At 50.0% G+C, this 16,945-nt stretch overlaps 1 protein-coding gene across 2 annotated transcripts in view; it reads right to left on the reverse strand.

The window, feature by feature from the left end:
• Nucleotides 1-462: 462 nt before the first annotated feature.
• RANBP3 (RAN binding protein 3) overlaps nt 463-16,945 on the reverse strand; it is a 114,999-nt gene continuing 98,516 nt past the window's right edge. For both annotated transcript variants that reach the window (XM_075352520.1, XM_075352519.1), the window contains 4 exons: nt 13,014-13,134; nt 3,944-4,086; nt 1,867-2,047; nt 463-1,781 (listed from right to left, as the gene is read on the reverse strand). In XM_075352520.1, coding sequence (XP_075208635.1) covers nt 1,738-1,781; nt 1,867-2,047; nt 3,944-4,086; nt 13,014-13,134 — 489 coding nt within the window. In that variant the 3' untranslated portion in view covers nt 463-1,737. The remainder of the gene's footprint in view (nt 1,782-1,866; nt 2,048-3,943; nt 4,087-13,013; nt 13,135-16,945) is intronic.

The following is a 16,945-nucleotide window of genomic DNA, read 5'->3' on the forward strand; positions in this document are numbered from 1 at the left end:
CTTCCCGTTACACCGCGGCCAGCCGCAGTGTCCGTGAGTTATGGCCTGTGGGTGGTGTTTCACCTCTCGTCACAGCCCTCCTCCCTCACAGCAGAGCGCTGCAAGCAGGAGACACGCTGAGCTGTGATGAGCGGTGAAACACCGCCCACAGCCCAGTGAGTCAGGAAGACTGCGGCCGGCCACGGTGATGTCACGTGATCTGGAACTTGACGTGTTATCACCGGATCCCCGAGGTCATGGAGAGGGGAACAGCGGTCTGCAATAGCGCCTCTCACAGGCACTATTGCCAACACAAGGTATATGAGATAAACATTGTTTCTCAATATAATATCAATCTAGAAAATAAAAAATATGGGTGAACCGTCCCTTTAATAAGCACTAAATACAGATTGTTCAATATACAGTTCGATTATGCATGTTATAGGTTAAACACTTCAGAGAGAAAAAAAATCCAGACACAGCTTAGTGTACAGTATTTAACTCTTTCCCTTAAATATGGATACAAAAAAAAAACAACATTTCACCTTTTCAGCACACAAAAAAAAGCATATTAAGGGGTTGTTCACGTAAAAATTTTTTAGATGTGTTTAAAATATAAATATTACCAATGTGCTTGAGTTAAAAAAAGGTGCCCGGAACTTAACACTTAATACAATCAACATTTGTGCTCAACTTCCAAGTTGGCTTTGAAACAGGAGATCTTTCAACAGCCATCAATGCTTGTACAAAGTAGGGGGTCCAGCTACCAGCTAAGCTAAAGAACGAGTAGTCAGCAAGCCCCCTTTACACTCAGAACTGGTCACGTAACAGAAGGAAGGGGAGGAACCTAACAAGGGATGAGGATCAGTGCCAATATCTTGAGCCTCTGACAACTTTAATTCAAGCATATAAAAAGGTGGGTATATTTGTATTAAAAACACATCTGATCAATTATTTTTCCAAGTGAACAACCCCTTTTATATGTCAAACTAATTAAAAAAAAAAAAAAAAAACAAAAAACCCAGAAAATTTACCAAAATGAGAAGGGAACTGAAAACAGAGTATGAGACTTTTTTCATTTGACTGATGAAGTCCTGAAGAAGACTCTTATTTTAAGAGCTTAGTAAAAGTCAGTGTTATTGAAGTTAAATTCCAATGTGAAAGTCGTCCATTCCATGGTATTTAGACATTAATGGATTCAGGCAAAGAGTTCCTGTACATCTTCATTAATTGCTTTGTTCCTGTCCAGGACTGGAATCCCAATGTAAAAGCAACCAATGATCAGAAAACTTAATATGTACATTAACAGGGTTGGCAACAGGATAGAAAGTAAAACTGATGCATATAAAACAAAATTAACATTTCGGAAAAGCAATGCACATTGCACAGCTGTTAATAGGAAGGGGGAGAAAAAAAAAGGATTTCACACAGCTCATCAATATGATGAGCTGCTAATTCTCAAGCATTCTACACTGTATAGGTTGGATACCTCCCTGATCCCCTCCAAAAACACTATAAAAAAAAATATATATATATATATATTTGGGGACCCGATGTATTTTCCGGTTTACTTAAAGTGAACAAAAAGATAGAACTGTTCATTGGTAAGGGAGTAGTAAAAGTCTGTGTCCTCAGTCCAGCTTTGTTATGGGTAGCCGGTCTTAAATATTCCATGAGGCGTACAAAGAGGGGGCATCTGTGGATTGTCACCCTGCCAGGTGAGGACAACCATCTTTCTAGGAACGGGGTAAGCGACTGCTATGTACTGGATACAGGTGGCTTGTCTCCATCGTCACTAGGTGCTAAAGAAAGAAGTAAAATATAGATTAAAGGCACGATCTAAATGCCACATTTTAAAAAGCAATATGCTTGCTAGATTTTACTAACCACTTGTAGCTGCAACTGCAGGGGTAAGGACATCATCATCACTGTCTTCCTCATTAGACTGGGTGACCTCACTGGCCGGCTCAGGACACTTCACCTCAGCTTCCTGCTCTACACGACTCCGAAGAGCGAGGATGCGGTGATGGATTGCAGCAAAGAGTTGCCCTGTGTCTTTAGAACTTGCCTGTAAACAAATATATATTAAATATGTGGATTTCTAGGAAGGTTGCCAATGAAATTACATTTTTACAGAAAAAAAAAAAAGTGCTAGTTGAAGCATACACCTACCCGATAACCATTTGTACAAAGCGTTTTAGCCCATGTTCTTCTACGGCAAATGCCCACATGAGATGGATTGGAGCGAGCCTAGTATCTGAACCTACTCCATAAACATCAGCTTCTGTGATTATCATGTGATTGGAGCTAAAGTTGAACCCCTTAGATGCTGTGGTCAAGTTCCTGCAGCATCTAAGTGGTTTGATAGAGCTTGGGGCCCTCCCTGTCATGATTGTATCAATGGTATTGTCGCAGAAGCTGGGGTTTCTATTAAAAGCATTTGTTGGTCATGGTCATGAACCTATAAAGGCCTAGAGGGAGAGCTTCAAAGTAGAGCAGCAAACTGGCAGCACCCTGAAATACTGAAGTAATAAAGTGTATTGTACAGTGTATTGTATTGTAAAGTGATCAAGCAATAGAAGGCTCAACGCTGACAGAACACTTGTCTGCAGAAGGTGGTCTTTCAATTTTGGAGAAAATAACTTTGGTCAAAGTTCATTACAGGCTCAACATGGACTTAAAGTGTGGCTACCCTCCAATAGGTGGAATAGAGACTGTTTTCTATCTTTTGGAATCAGGCTAATTTTCCATACTTTTTTCGCCCCTGTGAGTATTGCCTAGCATAGAGGTCTAACCTTTGCTCTCCCCCACAGAGAAACTACCCAGAATAAAATGCTAGAATCATAAAAACCCGGTATAAAAAGAGGCTTGCAACCATGCTCTGAGGAATTGGCATAAAAATACCGAAAGTGGGCAAAGCTTTGCCAAAGTCACAATTGCACCTTTATGAGGATACAAAAGCAGCATTTGAGTGAGATGAGGGGCGGTGAAAACCGCCTGGCAAATTTATTTTTTTCCGCAGGGTATTTTTATACACAAAAGACAATGTGTATTACAGTGCTAGCAAAGTAGATATTTATATAAATCATGCCAATTGTGCCTTTCTTTAATGCCTGAGAAACCGGCCTGCAGAGCATTTTTGAATGTCAATTTTCCTGACCGTTAAAATGCCTTTGCTTTTTTTACTCACTTTAATAATATGCAGAAAAGCAGTCAAAGTGCATGTAATTTTCAATGGCTATTAGCGTGAGCAGAGCTAAATTCTCAGCTTTTAAATATAGATGCCATGCTGACTTATGTCCCTGGGCTACTAAACCCTTTAGGGTATGTGCCAACAATCAGGACTCTCTGCGTTCAGAACACAGTGGGGCTGTGCGTCTCCTCCGCAGGAAATCGCAGCTACTTGTGTCCACGATCACGGTTCAGTGCGCTGCGGTCTCGCGCTTGTGCTCTCCCTACAGTGGACGCATGCGAATCCATAGCAAACAATTGATATGCTGCGGTCTGGAAACACACACCACAAGTCAGTGTTTGCTGCGGAAAAAACAAGCACAGTGGGCACAGGATTTCTAGAAATCCCATCTACTATGCCTATACTGTGCAACGCAGCATTTTAGACGCAGCTGACGTATGCTGCGTCCAAACCGCTGCAAACACTGATCATGGGCACACAGCCTTATACTTGTTTACTAGCTCCCTTTTTGCATGTTAAAAAAATTAAAATGGGTTGTCTTTGTAAGATAGCCTCTTTAAAAATACTAGTGCAAAATGGCTTTCGAAACAAGTGGATATTAGCCATATATTTACTGAGTAACTCAAAGTTTTCTTACAAAATTAACAAAATGTCAAAAAGGTGAAAAGTAATTTTGCTCTAATGTAGATAAAGAGTACTCTGACGTTGCGCTACACATTTTAACTAAATAACAAGCCAACACAACAGTTTATCAGCTCACCAGACACTTACCGATATGAGAAACACTTTAACACCCTGGTCCTCTGTGTCCATTGCTGTAATTCGAATACTCTTCTCACTGGCTTTGTCTATCTGCATTTGGGCCCAGAGCTTAGTGTTGAGGATTAGTCGCAGACTTCCCTGTGTGCGCATAACTGAGGACAGAAGGTACATTTTCCACTTAGAATGTAGGACCCATACTGTACCCACAATACAAAAAACCCTAGAACAAATAATCACACCCACAGAATCTATTCATATTAAAGGGGGTGGCCACTATTTGGACAACCCCTTCTCTAGCCCTATGTTTGCTCCCAGTAAAATAACACATACTCCCCTCTGATGCAGTTGCCTTTCCAGCAGTGCAAACACTGGATCTCCTGGGGCTTGCGTGACATTGTTATGTAACATAATCCCTGCAGCCAATCAGAGCTGGCTTCACTCAGTGTAGTAAAAGGATACATAGGTCTCTGCCCCTACATCATTCTGCTCTCAAACGGGAGTCTGTCACCAGGTTTTTGCTACCACATTTAAGGCTAAATTCAGACATCAGAGTACACACTGACGCACAAACTAGCCGCGGGTCTCCAGATCCACACTTGACAGTACATCAACATGGGAATTTTAGAGCAGAAGAACAAATCAACTGAAAATATATATATATTCCACTGTGAAAGATCGGTTTAGGTTTGTATAGACATAGCTATACAATAAGCTTGTGTACGACCGAATGATTAAATTGAAGGGCTGGTCTCCACCTTCATTTTGCTAGCAGAGCTGGTGTAGTTTGGAGAAATCTTGTTGCGCGGTCCGCATGCAGTAGGCAACACGAACCCTGAGCATGTGAAGTCACAACAGACTGCTTGAGGGACGCTGGTGGCCAGATGACAGTGCCTAGAGAAATACTGTCCTTTATCTGCCTGTCAACTGCGTTTGTGCCAATAATTTCATTGGGTCATTCGGATTTTCAGGTTTGGTGTTGCAGAGCCAAAAGTTGGTGTAGTCCTAGATACACTGTATAAAACACTATTGGATGTTGCCATTATCATTGATATACCATTTTTACTGCTAAACCAAAAGTATACAGATAACAGAATGAATGGAGATTGAGCCTGTTGATTTCTATTGTAAAAAAAACAACAAAAACAACAAAGAAGGGAATTTTGTTACTTACCGTAAATTCCTTTTCTTCTAGCTCCAATTGGGAGACCCAGACGATTGGGTGTATAGCTACTGCCTCCGGAGGCCACACAAAGCATTACACTAAAAAGTGTAAGGCCCCTCCCCTTCTGGCTATACACCCCCCGTGGGATCACGGGCTGCTCAGTTTTAGTGCTAAAGCAAGAAGGAGGAAAGCCAATAACTGGTTTAAACAAATTCAATCCGAAGTAACATCGGAGAACTGAAACCGTTCAACATGAACAACATGTGTACCCGAAAAAACCAAAAATCCCGAAGGAAACAGGGCGGGTGCTGGGTCTCCCAATTGGAGCTAGAAGAAAAGGAATTTACGGTAAGTAACAAAATTCCCTTCTTCTTCGGCGCTCCATTGGGAGACCCAGACGATTGGGACGTCCAAAAGCAGTCCCTGGGTGGGTAAATTAATACCTCAAGTTAGAGCTGCAAAACAGCCCTCCCCTACGAGGAGGCAACCGCCGCCTGCAGGACTCTTCTACCTAGGCTGGCGTCCGCCGAAGCGTAGGTATGCACCTGATAATGTTTGGTGAAAGTGTGCAGACTCGACCAGGTAGCTGCCTGGCACACCTGTTGAGCCGTAGCCTGGTGTCGTAATGCCCAGGACGCACCCACGGCTCTGGTAGAATGGGCCTTCAGCCCTGATGGAACCGGAAGCCCAGCAGAACGGTAGGCTTCAAGAATTGGTTCCTTGATCCATCGAGCCAGGGTGGATTTGGAAGCCTGCGATCCTTTGCGCTTACCAGCGACAAGGACAAAGAGTGCATCCGAGCGGCGCAGGGGCGCCGTGCGGGAAATGTAGATTCTGAGTGCTCTCACGAGATCCAACAAATGCAAATCCTTTTCATACCGATGAACTGGATGAGGACAAAAGGAAGGTAAGGAGATATCCTGATTGAGATGAAAAGAGGATACCACCTTAGGGAGAAACTCCTGAATCGGGCGCAGCACTACCTTGTCCTGGTGAAAAACCAGGAAGGGAGCTTTGGATGACAGCGCTGCCAGCTCGGATACCCTCCGAAGAGACGTGACCGCTACCAGAAAGGCCACTTTCTGTGAGAGTCGAGAAAATGAAACATCCCTCAGAGGCTCGAAGGGCGGCTTCTGGAGAGCAACTAGTACCCTGTTCAGATCCCATGGATCTAACGGCCGTTTGTACGGAGGGACGATGTGACAACCCCCCTGCAGGAACGTGCGTACCTGAGGAAGTCGTGCTAGACGCTTTTGAAAAAATACAGATAGCGCTGAGACTTGCCCTTTAAGGGAGCCGAGCGATAAGCCTTTTTCCAAACCAGATTGCAGGAAGGAAAGAAAAGTAGGCAATGCAAATGGCCAGGGGGACACTCCCTGTGCCGAGCACCAGGATAAGAAAATCTTCCACGTTCTGTGGTAGATCTTAGCAGACGTGGGCTTTCTAGCCTGTCTCATGGTGGCCACGACCCCTTGAGATAATCCTGAAGATGCTAGTATCCAGGACTCAATGGCCACACAGTCAGGTTCAGGGCCGTAGAATTCAGATGGAAAAACGGCCCTTGTGACAGTAAGTCTGGCCGGTCTGGTAGCGCCCACGGTTGGCCGACCGTGAGATGCCACAGATCCGGATACCACGACCTCCTCGGCCAGTCTGGGGCGACGAGCAGGACGCGGCGGCAATCGGACCTGATCTTGCGTAGCACTCTGGGCAAGAGTGCCAGAGGGGGAAACACATAGGGCAGCTGGAACTGCGACCAATCTTGCACTAAGGCGTCTGCCGCCAGAGCTCTGTGATCGCGAGACCGTGCCATGAAAGTTGGGACCTTGTTGTTGTGCCGGGACGCCATTAGGTCGACGTCCGGCCTTCCCCAGCGGCGACAGATTTCCTGAAACACGTCCGGGTGAAGGGACCATTCCCCTGCGTCCATACCCTGGCGACTGAGGAAGTCCGCTTCCCAGTTTTCTACGCCGGGGATGTGAACTGCGGATATGGTGGAGGCCGTGGCTTCCACCCACATCAGAATCCGCCGGACTTCCTGGAAGGCTTGCCGACTGCGTGTCCCGCCTTGGTGGTTGATGTATGCCACCGCTGTGGAGTTGTCCGACTGAATTCGGATCTGCTTTCCTTCCAGCCACTGCTGGAAGGCTTGTAGGGCAAGATACACTGCCCTGATTTCCAGAACATTGATCTGAAGGGTGGACTCCTGCTGAGTCCACGTACCCTGAGCCCTGTGGTGGAGAAAAACTGCTCCCCACCCTGACAGACTCGCGTCTGTCGTGACCACCGCCCAGGATGGGGGTAGGAAGGACCTTCCTTGTGATAATGAGGTGGGAAGAAGCCACCATTGAAGAGAGTCCTTGGCCGTCTGGGAAAGGGAGACTTTCCTGTCTAAGGACGTCGACTTCCCGTCCCATTGGCGGAGAATGTCCCATTGAAGTGGGCGCAGATGAAACTGCGCAAACGGGACCGCCTCCATTGCTGCCACCATCTTCCCCAGGAAGTGCATGAGGCGTCTTAAGGGGTGCGACTGGCCTTGAAGGAGAGAGTGCACCCCTGTCTGTAGTGAACGCTGCTTGTCCATCGGAAGCTTCACTATCGCTGAGAGAGTATGAAACTCCATGCCAAGATATGTTAGTGATTGGGTCGGTGACAGATTTGACTTTGAAAAGTTGATGATCCACCCGAAAGTCTGGAGAGTCTCCAGCGCAACGCTCAGGCTGTGTTGGCATGCCTCTTGAGAGGGTGCCTTGACAAGTAGATCGCCCAAGTAAGGGATCACCGAGTGTCCCTGAGAATGCATGACTGCTACCACTGCTGCCATGACCTTGGTGAAAACCCGTGTGGCTGTCGCCAGACCAAATGGCAGGGCTACGAACTGAAGGTGTTCGTCTCCTATAACGAAGCGTAGAAAACGCTGGTGCTCTGGAGCAATCGGCACGTGGAGATAAGCATCCTTGATGTCTATTGATGCTAGGAAATCTCCTTGAGACATCGAGGCAATGACGGAGCGGAGAGATTCCATCCGGAACCGCCTGGTTTTCACGTGCTTGTTGAGCAGTTTTAGGTCCAGAACAGGACGGAAAGAGCCGTCCTTTTTTGGCACCACAAACAGATTGGAGTAAAAACCTTGACCTCGTTCCTGAAGAGGAACAGGGATCACCACTCCTTCTGCCCTTAGAGAACACACCGCCTGCAGAAGAGCATCGGCTCGGTCGGGATGTGGGGAAGTTCTGAAGAACCGAGGCGGAGGACGAGAACTGAACTCTATCCGGTACCCGTGAGACAAAAATGTCTGTTACCCACCGGTCTTTGACCTGTGGCAGCCAAATGCCGCAAAAGCGGGAGAGCCTGCCACCGACCGAGGATGCGGAGAGAGGAGGCCGAAAGTCATGAGGCAGCCGGCTTGGAAGCGGTTCCTCCGGCTGCTTTCTTTGGGCGTGCGTGAGTCCGCCAGGAATCTGAGCTCCTCTGCTCCTTCTGAGTCCTTTTGGACGAGGAGAATTGGGCCCTGCCCGAACCTCGAAAGGACCGAAACCTCGACTGTCCCCTCCACTGTTGAGGTTTGCTTGATCTGGGCTGGGGTAAGGAAGAGTCCTTACCCTTGGACTGTTTAATGATTTCCGCCAATTGCTCACCAAACAGTCTGTCTTGAGATAATGGCAAACTGGTTAAGCATTTTTTGGAAGCAGAATCTGCTTTCCATTCCTTTAACCATAAGGCTCTGCGTAAAACCACAGAGTTGGCGGACGCCATTGACGTACGGCTGGTAGAGTCCAAGACCGCATTGATAGCTTAAGTCGCAAACGCAGACATTTGCGAGGTCAAGGACGCCACTTGCGGCACTGATGGACGTATGACAGAGTCCACCTGCGCCAGACCAGCTGAAATAGCTTGGAGTGCCCACACGGCTGCGAATGCTGGAGCAAACGACGCGCCGATAGCTTCATAGACAGATTTCAACCAAAGGTCCATCTGTCTGTCATTGGCATCTTTAAGTGAAGCCCCATCTTCCACTGCAACTATGGATCTAGCCGCAAGCCTGGAGATTGGGGGGTCCACCTTTGGACACTGGGTCCAGCGTTTGACCACGTCAGGGGGAAAGGGATAACGTGTATCCTTAAGACGTTTGGAGAAACGCTTATCTGGATAAGCATGGTGTTTCTGGACTGCTTCTCTGAAGTCAGCGTGGTCCAGAAAAGAGCTCAATTTACGTTTGGGATACCTGAAATGGAATTTCTCCTGCTGTGCTGCTGCCTCCTCCGCTGGAGGAGAAATATCCAGCAGTCTATTGATGGCCGCTATAAGATCATTCACCATGGCGTCACCATCAGGGGTATCCAGGTTGAGAGCAGTCTCAGGATTAGACTCCTGATCACCTAGCTCTGTGTCATCATACAGAGAATCCTCTCGCTGAGACCCTGACCAGCGTGATGACGCCGAGGGTCTCTCCCAGCGAGCTCGCTTAGGCTGCCTGAGACTGTCGTCCGAGTCAGAGCCTTCAGCCTGTGATGCCTGGGACCCCCTTGGAGCACGGATTAGTTCCAACTGAGGGGGACCGGGGAACATTGAATCAGCAGTGCCCATGGTCTGAGTGACCGGCCTGGACTGCAAAGTTTCTAGAATTTTTGTCATAGTCACAGACATCTTATCAACAAAAACTGCAAACTCTGTCCCCGTCACCGGGGCAGGGTTCACAGGCGTCTCTGCCTGGGCCACTACTAGCATAGACTCCGGCTGACGAAGTGGCACAGGGACCGAACATTGCACACAATGGGGGTCAGTGGAACCTGCCGGTAGATCAGCCCCACATGCGGTACAGGCAGCATATAAAGCCTGTGCCTTGGCACCCTTGCTTTTTGCGGATGACATGCTGTTGTCTCCTCAGAGCAATATAGGGGTATAAGCCAAGAAGCGACCGTACAGTGCAATATATAGGTACAGACAAAAGTACACAAAACAACACTGTGGCACTAGTGGGGTCAGCACCTAGGTGCTGCTTACCGCCCGCTTAACAGCGGGTGTGTGGTCGCCAGAATCCCCTGTCTGGGTCTCCCAGGGCTATGTCCGTTCTCCAGCTCAGACTGCGTGCAGGAATGGCTGCCGGCGTCCTGTGAAGAGGGGCGGGCCGTGGGCGTGCTGCAGACAAAGAGCGAGAAACTGGCGTCCCACTGTGCCCAGTGAGAGGGCTGGAGTATGTAAATAAGACTCCAGCCCTCGGCGCTGACTATTGTACAGCGTCTCTCCCCTTCCCTGACTGACAGGGCTGGGGGCGGGAACGAAACGTAACTAGGCCGCAGAAGCCGGGGACTAGATTTATAAGCGCTGCCGTCGTAAAAGCACGGTCGGCGCGAAGTCCCCGGCGCACCACAAGTCGCAGCCGCGCCGCAGTCTCCGTGGCGGCCGGCGCGGTAGTTCCCCACACATAAACTCACTCAGCTAAGCTGCAGTGAGTATAACCCAAGCGCGCAGCGCTACTGTCCCCGGCGCACTAGAACACCCAGCAACGCTGGAGTGTGTCTGTGCCTGTCTGTACGGGGACACAGAGTACCTGAATGTTGCAGGGCCTTGTCCCTGACGGTACCCAGCTCCGTATCCAGCAGGATCTCCGGGTCTGTGGATGGAGCCCGGCCTCAGAGTCTGGAGGCCGGTAAGATCCCACTTCACCAGAGCCCTCAGGGGGATGGGGAAGGAAAAACAGCATGTGGGCTCCAGCCTCCGTACCCGCAATGGGTACCTCAACCTTAACAAACACCGCCAACAAGAGTGGGGTGAGAAGGGAGCATGCTGGGGGCCCTTTGCATGGGCCCTCTTTTCTTCCATCCGATATAGTCAGCAGCTACTGCTGACTAAACAGTGGAGCTATGCGTGGATGTCTGACCTCCTTCGCACAAAGCTTGAAAACTGAGCAGCCCGTGATCCCACGGGGGGTGTATAGCCAGAAGGGGAGGGGCCTTACACTTTTTAGTGTAATGCTTTGTGTGGCCTCCGGAGGCAGTAGCTATACACCCAATCGTCTGGGTCTCCCAATGGAGCGCCGAAGAAATCTATACAGTAAAAGTCTGGATATAGGAGACTTTGGCAGTATAGCAGTTGTGTTGCAGAAATAATGCAAATATAGCCAAATACGCTTCCAACATATTCGAAATTACCTTGGATTACTAATATAATGTTGTCTGTTATAGACAAACAGAATCTCAGTAAATTAGTACTATTCAAGAGTAAACAGAACTGCCATGACATCAATATGTGACTTTGGGTGTGGATGTATGGCTTAAGAGCTAGGGTGGCTACATGAAGTCCCAGAGCCAGCACCTACCTCTAACAGCAGTGATCAGAGCTAGCTAGCTCAGTTCCCTGCTGTTTAACCACTTTTGTTTTTTGTTTTGTTTTTAAATACTGCTGTCAATTTATGACATTTATGGGGTTATTCTCAAAAATACATACACATCTCTGCTCGTTCAAGACACGGCTGCAAAGTGCTTTTCTTAGGGTTCTAAAGCACTGATCTTGATATCACAAGAGGTTCCAGTGGTCATACCACCAGTGATCAGAAAGTTATCCCCTAACCCAGGGGGAATACGTTTTTGTTTTTCCTGTACGAATAAGTAATCAAGTGGAAGTAGCAGCAGCTCTCACTTTCTCTTGATTACTCATGCATCTGAAGGCAGGACAGTGAAACAGGTGCACATGGGGCTCTGGGGGCTGGGGGGGGGCTAACCTTATGCGAGTCCTGGAAGAGTGAGTGCCGACACCACTGGCATCGGAGGGGAGCACAAGTTTTCTTTATTTTAATGGAGGCAAACATGGGGAATGAAAAAGGTTGTCCAAGTAGAGGACTCCTCCCTTAACAGATTGTCATATTATATACATATACATACATACATATATATATATATATATTGCAATATTGTATTATATACAGATTAAATGATCAAATAATCACAGGTTCAAGTCCGCCAAGGGGACTTAGGCTAGGTTCACATTTCCGTTGTTTTCCATCAGTCACATGCGTTACTTGACGCTTGTGACTGATGCGTTGTACAACGGATGACAAGAATTAGAATTCATTGTCGGGCTCTGTTGTAAAACGTGAAAGAGAGAACGGTCAGCTGATCGCTCTCATTAGCCGGCCGCCGGCTTTTGAGAGCAAACAGATTATCTCCAGGCGGCCGGCTAATGAGAGCGATCAGCTGATCGCTCACAGCAGCCGGCCGCCTGGTGATCAGCTGATCGCTCACAGCAGCCGGCCGATCAGCTGATCGCTCACAGCAGCCGGCCACCGGGTGATCAGCTGATCGTTCGGCCGCCAAGAGAAAGCATGCGCAGTGAAATTTTAAGGGTTCCGCTGCTCAAAAAACGTTACACTCTGCGTTCCTGCCACCCGACGGTCAGTTGTTCCACGACTGATCAGTCGGGCGGAGGATGCAACGCAAGAGCATCAGTCACAATCCGCCGCTCATATAAGTCTATGGAACACAACGGAATCCGCCAAACGGTTTGCGTTGTTTATCAGAGCGGCGGATTGTGACTGATCATAACAAACGAAAATGTGAACCTAGCCTTAAATGAAAGTGAAACAGATTAATTTAATTTTCTTTTTAACATGTTAAACAACAAAAGGGGGAAAATAAAGAACCCCCACCCCCAAAATGACTAAAATGCAGCACAGTCTAGTGAGAATATGGCTGCTCTGTGTCACCGGAGAATCTTCAGTGCACATGACATGAGGAATTGCCAGTCTGCAGTCACATACAGTGACTGCAGACTTTTGTATAAAGCATGGACAACCCTTTTAAAGTGGTTAGAATAGAAACCAGTAAAGCTAAATGCAGCAAAGTTACCAGACGTTTCAGATACAGAGTTTTTACCATATATTGTTGCCCCAGTATAAGTATTAACTATTAAATAACTCACCAAGTCTAGAATGCAAAGTGCCATCTTCTGTAGAGGCCATGTCATTGAGTCGTAAAAGACCTCGGCCTCTCTCCACCCAAGATTGAGACGTTTTATCAAATACAAACAGCTTGCACTGAATCTAAGGATAAGACAGACAACATGGAAATAAAAATGTGCTCTCAGAGTTACCATAATCTTACATTTATATAGCAATTAACCCCTTCAGCCCCAAGCCTATTTTGACCCTAAATACCAGGCCATTTTTTGCAATTTTGACCAGTGTCACTTTATGAGGTATAACTCTGGAACGCTTCAGCGGATCCCGGTGATTCTGAGATTGTTTTTTCGCGACATATTGGGCTTCATGTTAGTGGTAAATTTAGGCCGATATTTTTTGCGTTTCTTTGTGAAAAAAAAACGGAAATTTCGCGAAAATTTTGAGAATTTTGTAATTTTCAAACTTTGAATTTTTATGCTCTAAAACCAACGAGACATATGACACAAAATAATTAATAAATAACATTTCCCACATGTCTACTTTACATCAGAACAATTTTGGGAAAAAAAAAAAAAAATTTAAAGGAAGTTATAGGGGTTCAAAGTTTATGAGCAATTTCTCATTTTTACAACAAAATTTACAAAGCCACTTTTTTTTAGGGACCACATCACATTTGAAGCGATTTTATAAAGGTCTACATGACACAAAACACCCAAAAGTGACACCATTCCAAAAACGGCACCCCTCAGGCTACTCAAAACCACATTAAAGAAGGTTATTAACCCTTCAGGTGCTTCACAGTAACTAAAGCAATGTGGAAGGAAAAAATGAACATTTTACTTTTTGCAACAAAAATGTTAATTTAGCCTCAAATATTGCATATTCACAAGGGTAGCAGGATTAAATGAACCCCCAAAATTTGTTGGGCAATTTCTACTGAACACGCAGATACCTCATATGTGGCGAAAAACCACTGTTTGAGCGCACGGCAGGACTCGGAAGGGAAGGAGCGCCATTTGACTTTTTTGAACAGAAAATTAGCTGGAATCGTTAGCCGCACCATGTTGCGTTTGCAGAGCCCCTTAGGTGCCGAAACAGTGGAGCTCCCCCACATGTGACCCCATTTTGGAAACTAGACCCCTCATGGAATTTATCTAGATGTTTATTGAGCACTTTGAGCCTCTGGGGGCTTCACAAAAGTTAATAGAGTTGAGCTATGAAAATAAAAAAATTTTTTACCACAAAATTGTTACTTCAACAAGGTAGCTTTTTTTTTCACAAGGGTATCAGGAAAAATTGCACCATAAAATGTATTGTGCAATTTCTCCTGAGTTCCTGAGTACACAATCACCTCATATGTGGTGGAAATAAAATGTTTGGGCGCACAGCACTGCTCGGAAGGCAAGGAGCGTCATTTAACGTTTCAAACGCAAAATTGTCTGGGATAATTAGCGTATTCCATGTTGCGTTTGGAGACCCCCTGAGGTGCCGAAACAGTGAAGCTCCCCCACATGTGACCCCATTTTGGAAACTACACCCCCATGGCATAGAAAAAAAAAACAGCGGCAGATTGGGGGGGGTGGGGGGAGGGCGGCATATAAAGGGAGCATCTGTGATTGTGAGATGGCGGCTGGGATGGGGGGAGGGGGTGATGGGGGAGGGGGGGATGGGTGGGAAGGGGAGTGGGAGGTGAGATTGGGGATAGTTACCCTACAGGATGGATCTAGGCAGCTGGATCACAGGAGATGAAGGAAGCGCAGCGCAGATCGGGGAGGGCGAGAGCTGGGGGAAGGAAGCGCAGCGCAGATCGGGGAGGGCGAGAGCTGGGGGAAGGAAGCGCAGCGCAGATCGGGGAGGGCGAGAGCTGGGGGAAGGAAGCGCAGCGCAGATCGGGGAGGGCGAGAGCTGGGGGAAGGAAGCGCAGCGCAGATCGGGGAGGGCGAGAGCTGGGGGAAGGAAGCGCAGCGCAGATCGGGGAGGGCGAGAGCTGGGGGAAGGAAGCGCAGCGCAGATCGGGGAGGGCGAGAGCTGGGGGAAGGAAGCGCAGCGCAGATCGGGGAGGGCGAGAGCTGGGGGAAGGAAGCGCAGCGCAGATCGGGGAGGGCGAGAGCTGGGGGAAGGAAGCGCAGCGCAGATCGGGGAGGGCGAGAGCTGGGGGAAGGAAGCGCAGCGCAGATCGGGGAGGGCGAGAGCTGGGGGAAGGAAGCGCAGCGCAGATCGGGGAGGGCGAGAGCTGGGGGAAGGAAGCGCAGCGCAGATCGGGGAGGGCGAGAGCTGGGGGAAGGAAGCGCAGCGCAGATCGGGGAGGGCGAGAGCTGGGGGAAGGAAGCGCAGCGCAGATCGGGGAGGGCGAGAGCTGGGGGAAGGAAGCGCAGCGCAGATCGGGGAGGGCGAGAGCTGGGGGAAGGAAGCGCAGCGCAGATCGGGGAGGGCGAGAGCTGGGGGAAGGAAGCGCAGCGCAGATCGGGGAGGGCGAGAGCTGGGGGAAGGAAGCGCAGCGCAGATCGGGGAGGGCGAGAGCTGGGGGAAGGAAGCGCAGCGCAGATCGGGGAGGGCGAGAGCTGGGGGAAGGAAGCGCAGCGCAGATCGGGGAGGGCGAGAGCTGGGGGAAGGAAGCGCAGCGCAGATCGGGGAGGGCGAGAGCTGGGGGAAGGAAGCGCAGCGCAGATCGGGGAGGGCGAGAGCTGGGGGAAGGAAGCGCAGCGCAGATCGGGGAGGGCGAGAGCTGGGGGAAGGAAGCGCAGCGCAGATCGGGGAGGGCGAGAGCTGGGGGAAGGAAGCGCAGCGCAGATCGGGGAGGGCGAGAGCTGGGGGAAGGAAGCGCAGCGCAGATCGGGGAGGGCGAGAGCTGGGGGAAGGAAGCGCAGCGCAGATCGGGGAGGGCGAGAGCTGGGGGAAGGAAGCGCAGCGCAGATCGGGGAGGGCGAGAGCTGGGGGAAGGAAGCGCAGCGCAGATCGGGGAGGGCGAGAGCTGGGGGAAGGAAGCGCAGCGCAGATCGGGGAGGGCGAGAGCTGGGGGAAGGAAGCGCAGCGCAGATCGGGGAGGGCGAGAGCTGGGGGAAGGAAGCGCAGCGCAGATCGGGGAGGGCGAGAGCTGGGGGAAGGAAGCGCAGCGCAGATCGGGGAGGGCGAGAGCTGGGGGAAGGAAGCGCAGCGCAGATCGGGGAGGGCGAGAGCTGGGGGAAGGAAGCGCAGCGCAGATCGGGGAGGGCGAGAGCTGGGGGAAGGAAGCGCAGCGCAGATCGGGGAGGGCGAGAGCTGGGGGAAGGAAGCGCAGCGCAGATCGGGGAGGGCGAGAGCTGGGGGAAGGAAGCGCAGCGCAGATCGGGGAGGGCGAGAGCTGGGGGAAGGAAGCGCAGCGCAGATCGGGGAGGGCGAGAGCTGGGGGAAGGAAGCGCAGCGCAGATCGGGGAGGGCGAGAGCTGGGGGAAGGAAGCGCAGCGCAGATCGGGGAGGGCGAGAGCTGGGGGAAGGAAGCGCAGCGCAGATCGGGGAGGGCGAGAGCTGGGGGAAGGAAGCGCAGCGCAGATCGGGGAGGGCGAGAGCTGGGGGAAGAAAGCGCAGCGCAGATCGGGGAGGGCGAGAGCTGGGGGAAGGAAGCGCAGCGCAGATCGGGGAGGGCGAGAGCTGGGGGAAGGAAGCGCAGCGCAGATCGGGGAGGGCGAGAGCTGGGGGAAGGAAGCGCAGCGCAGATCGGGGAGGGCGAGAGCTGGGGGAAGGAAGCGCAGCGCAGATCGGGGAGGGCGAGAGCTGGGGGAAGGAAGCGCAGCGCAGATCGGGGAGGGCGAGAGCTGGGGGAAGGAAGCGCAGCGCAGATCGGGGAGGGCGAGAGCTGGGGGAAGGAAGCGCAGCGCACAGATCGGGGAGGGCGAGAGCTGGGGGAAGGAAGCGCAGCGCACAGATCGGGGAGGGCGAGAGCTGGGGGAAGGAAGCGCAGCGCACAGATCGGGGA

The sequence above is a fragment of the Anomaloglossus baeobatrachus genome, chromosome 1 (assembly GCF_048569485.1).
Source record: "Anomaloglossus baeobatrachus isolate aAnoBae1 chromosome 1, aAnoBae1.hap1, whole genome shotgun sequence".
NCBI classification, from domain to species: Eukaryota; Metazoa; Chordata; class Amphibia; order Anura; family Aromobatidae; genus Anomaloglossus; species Anomaloglossus baeobatrachus.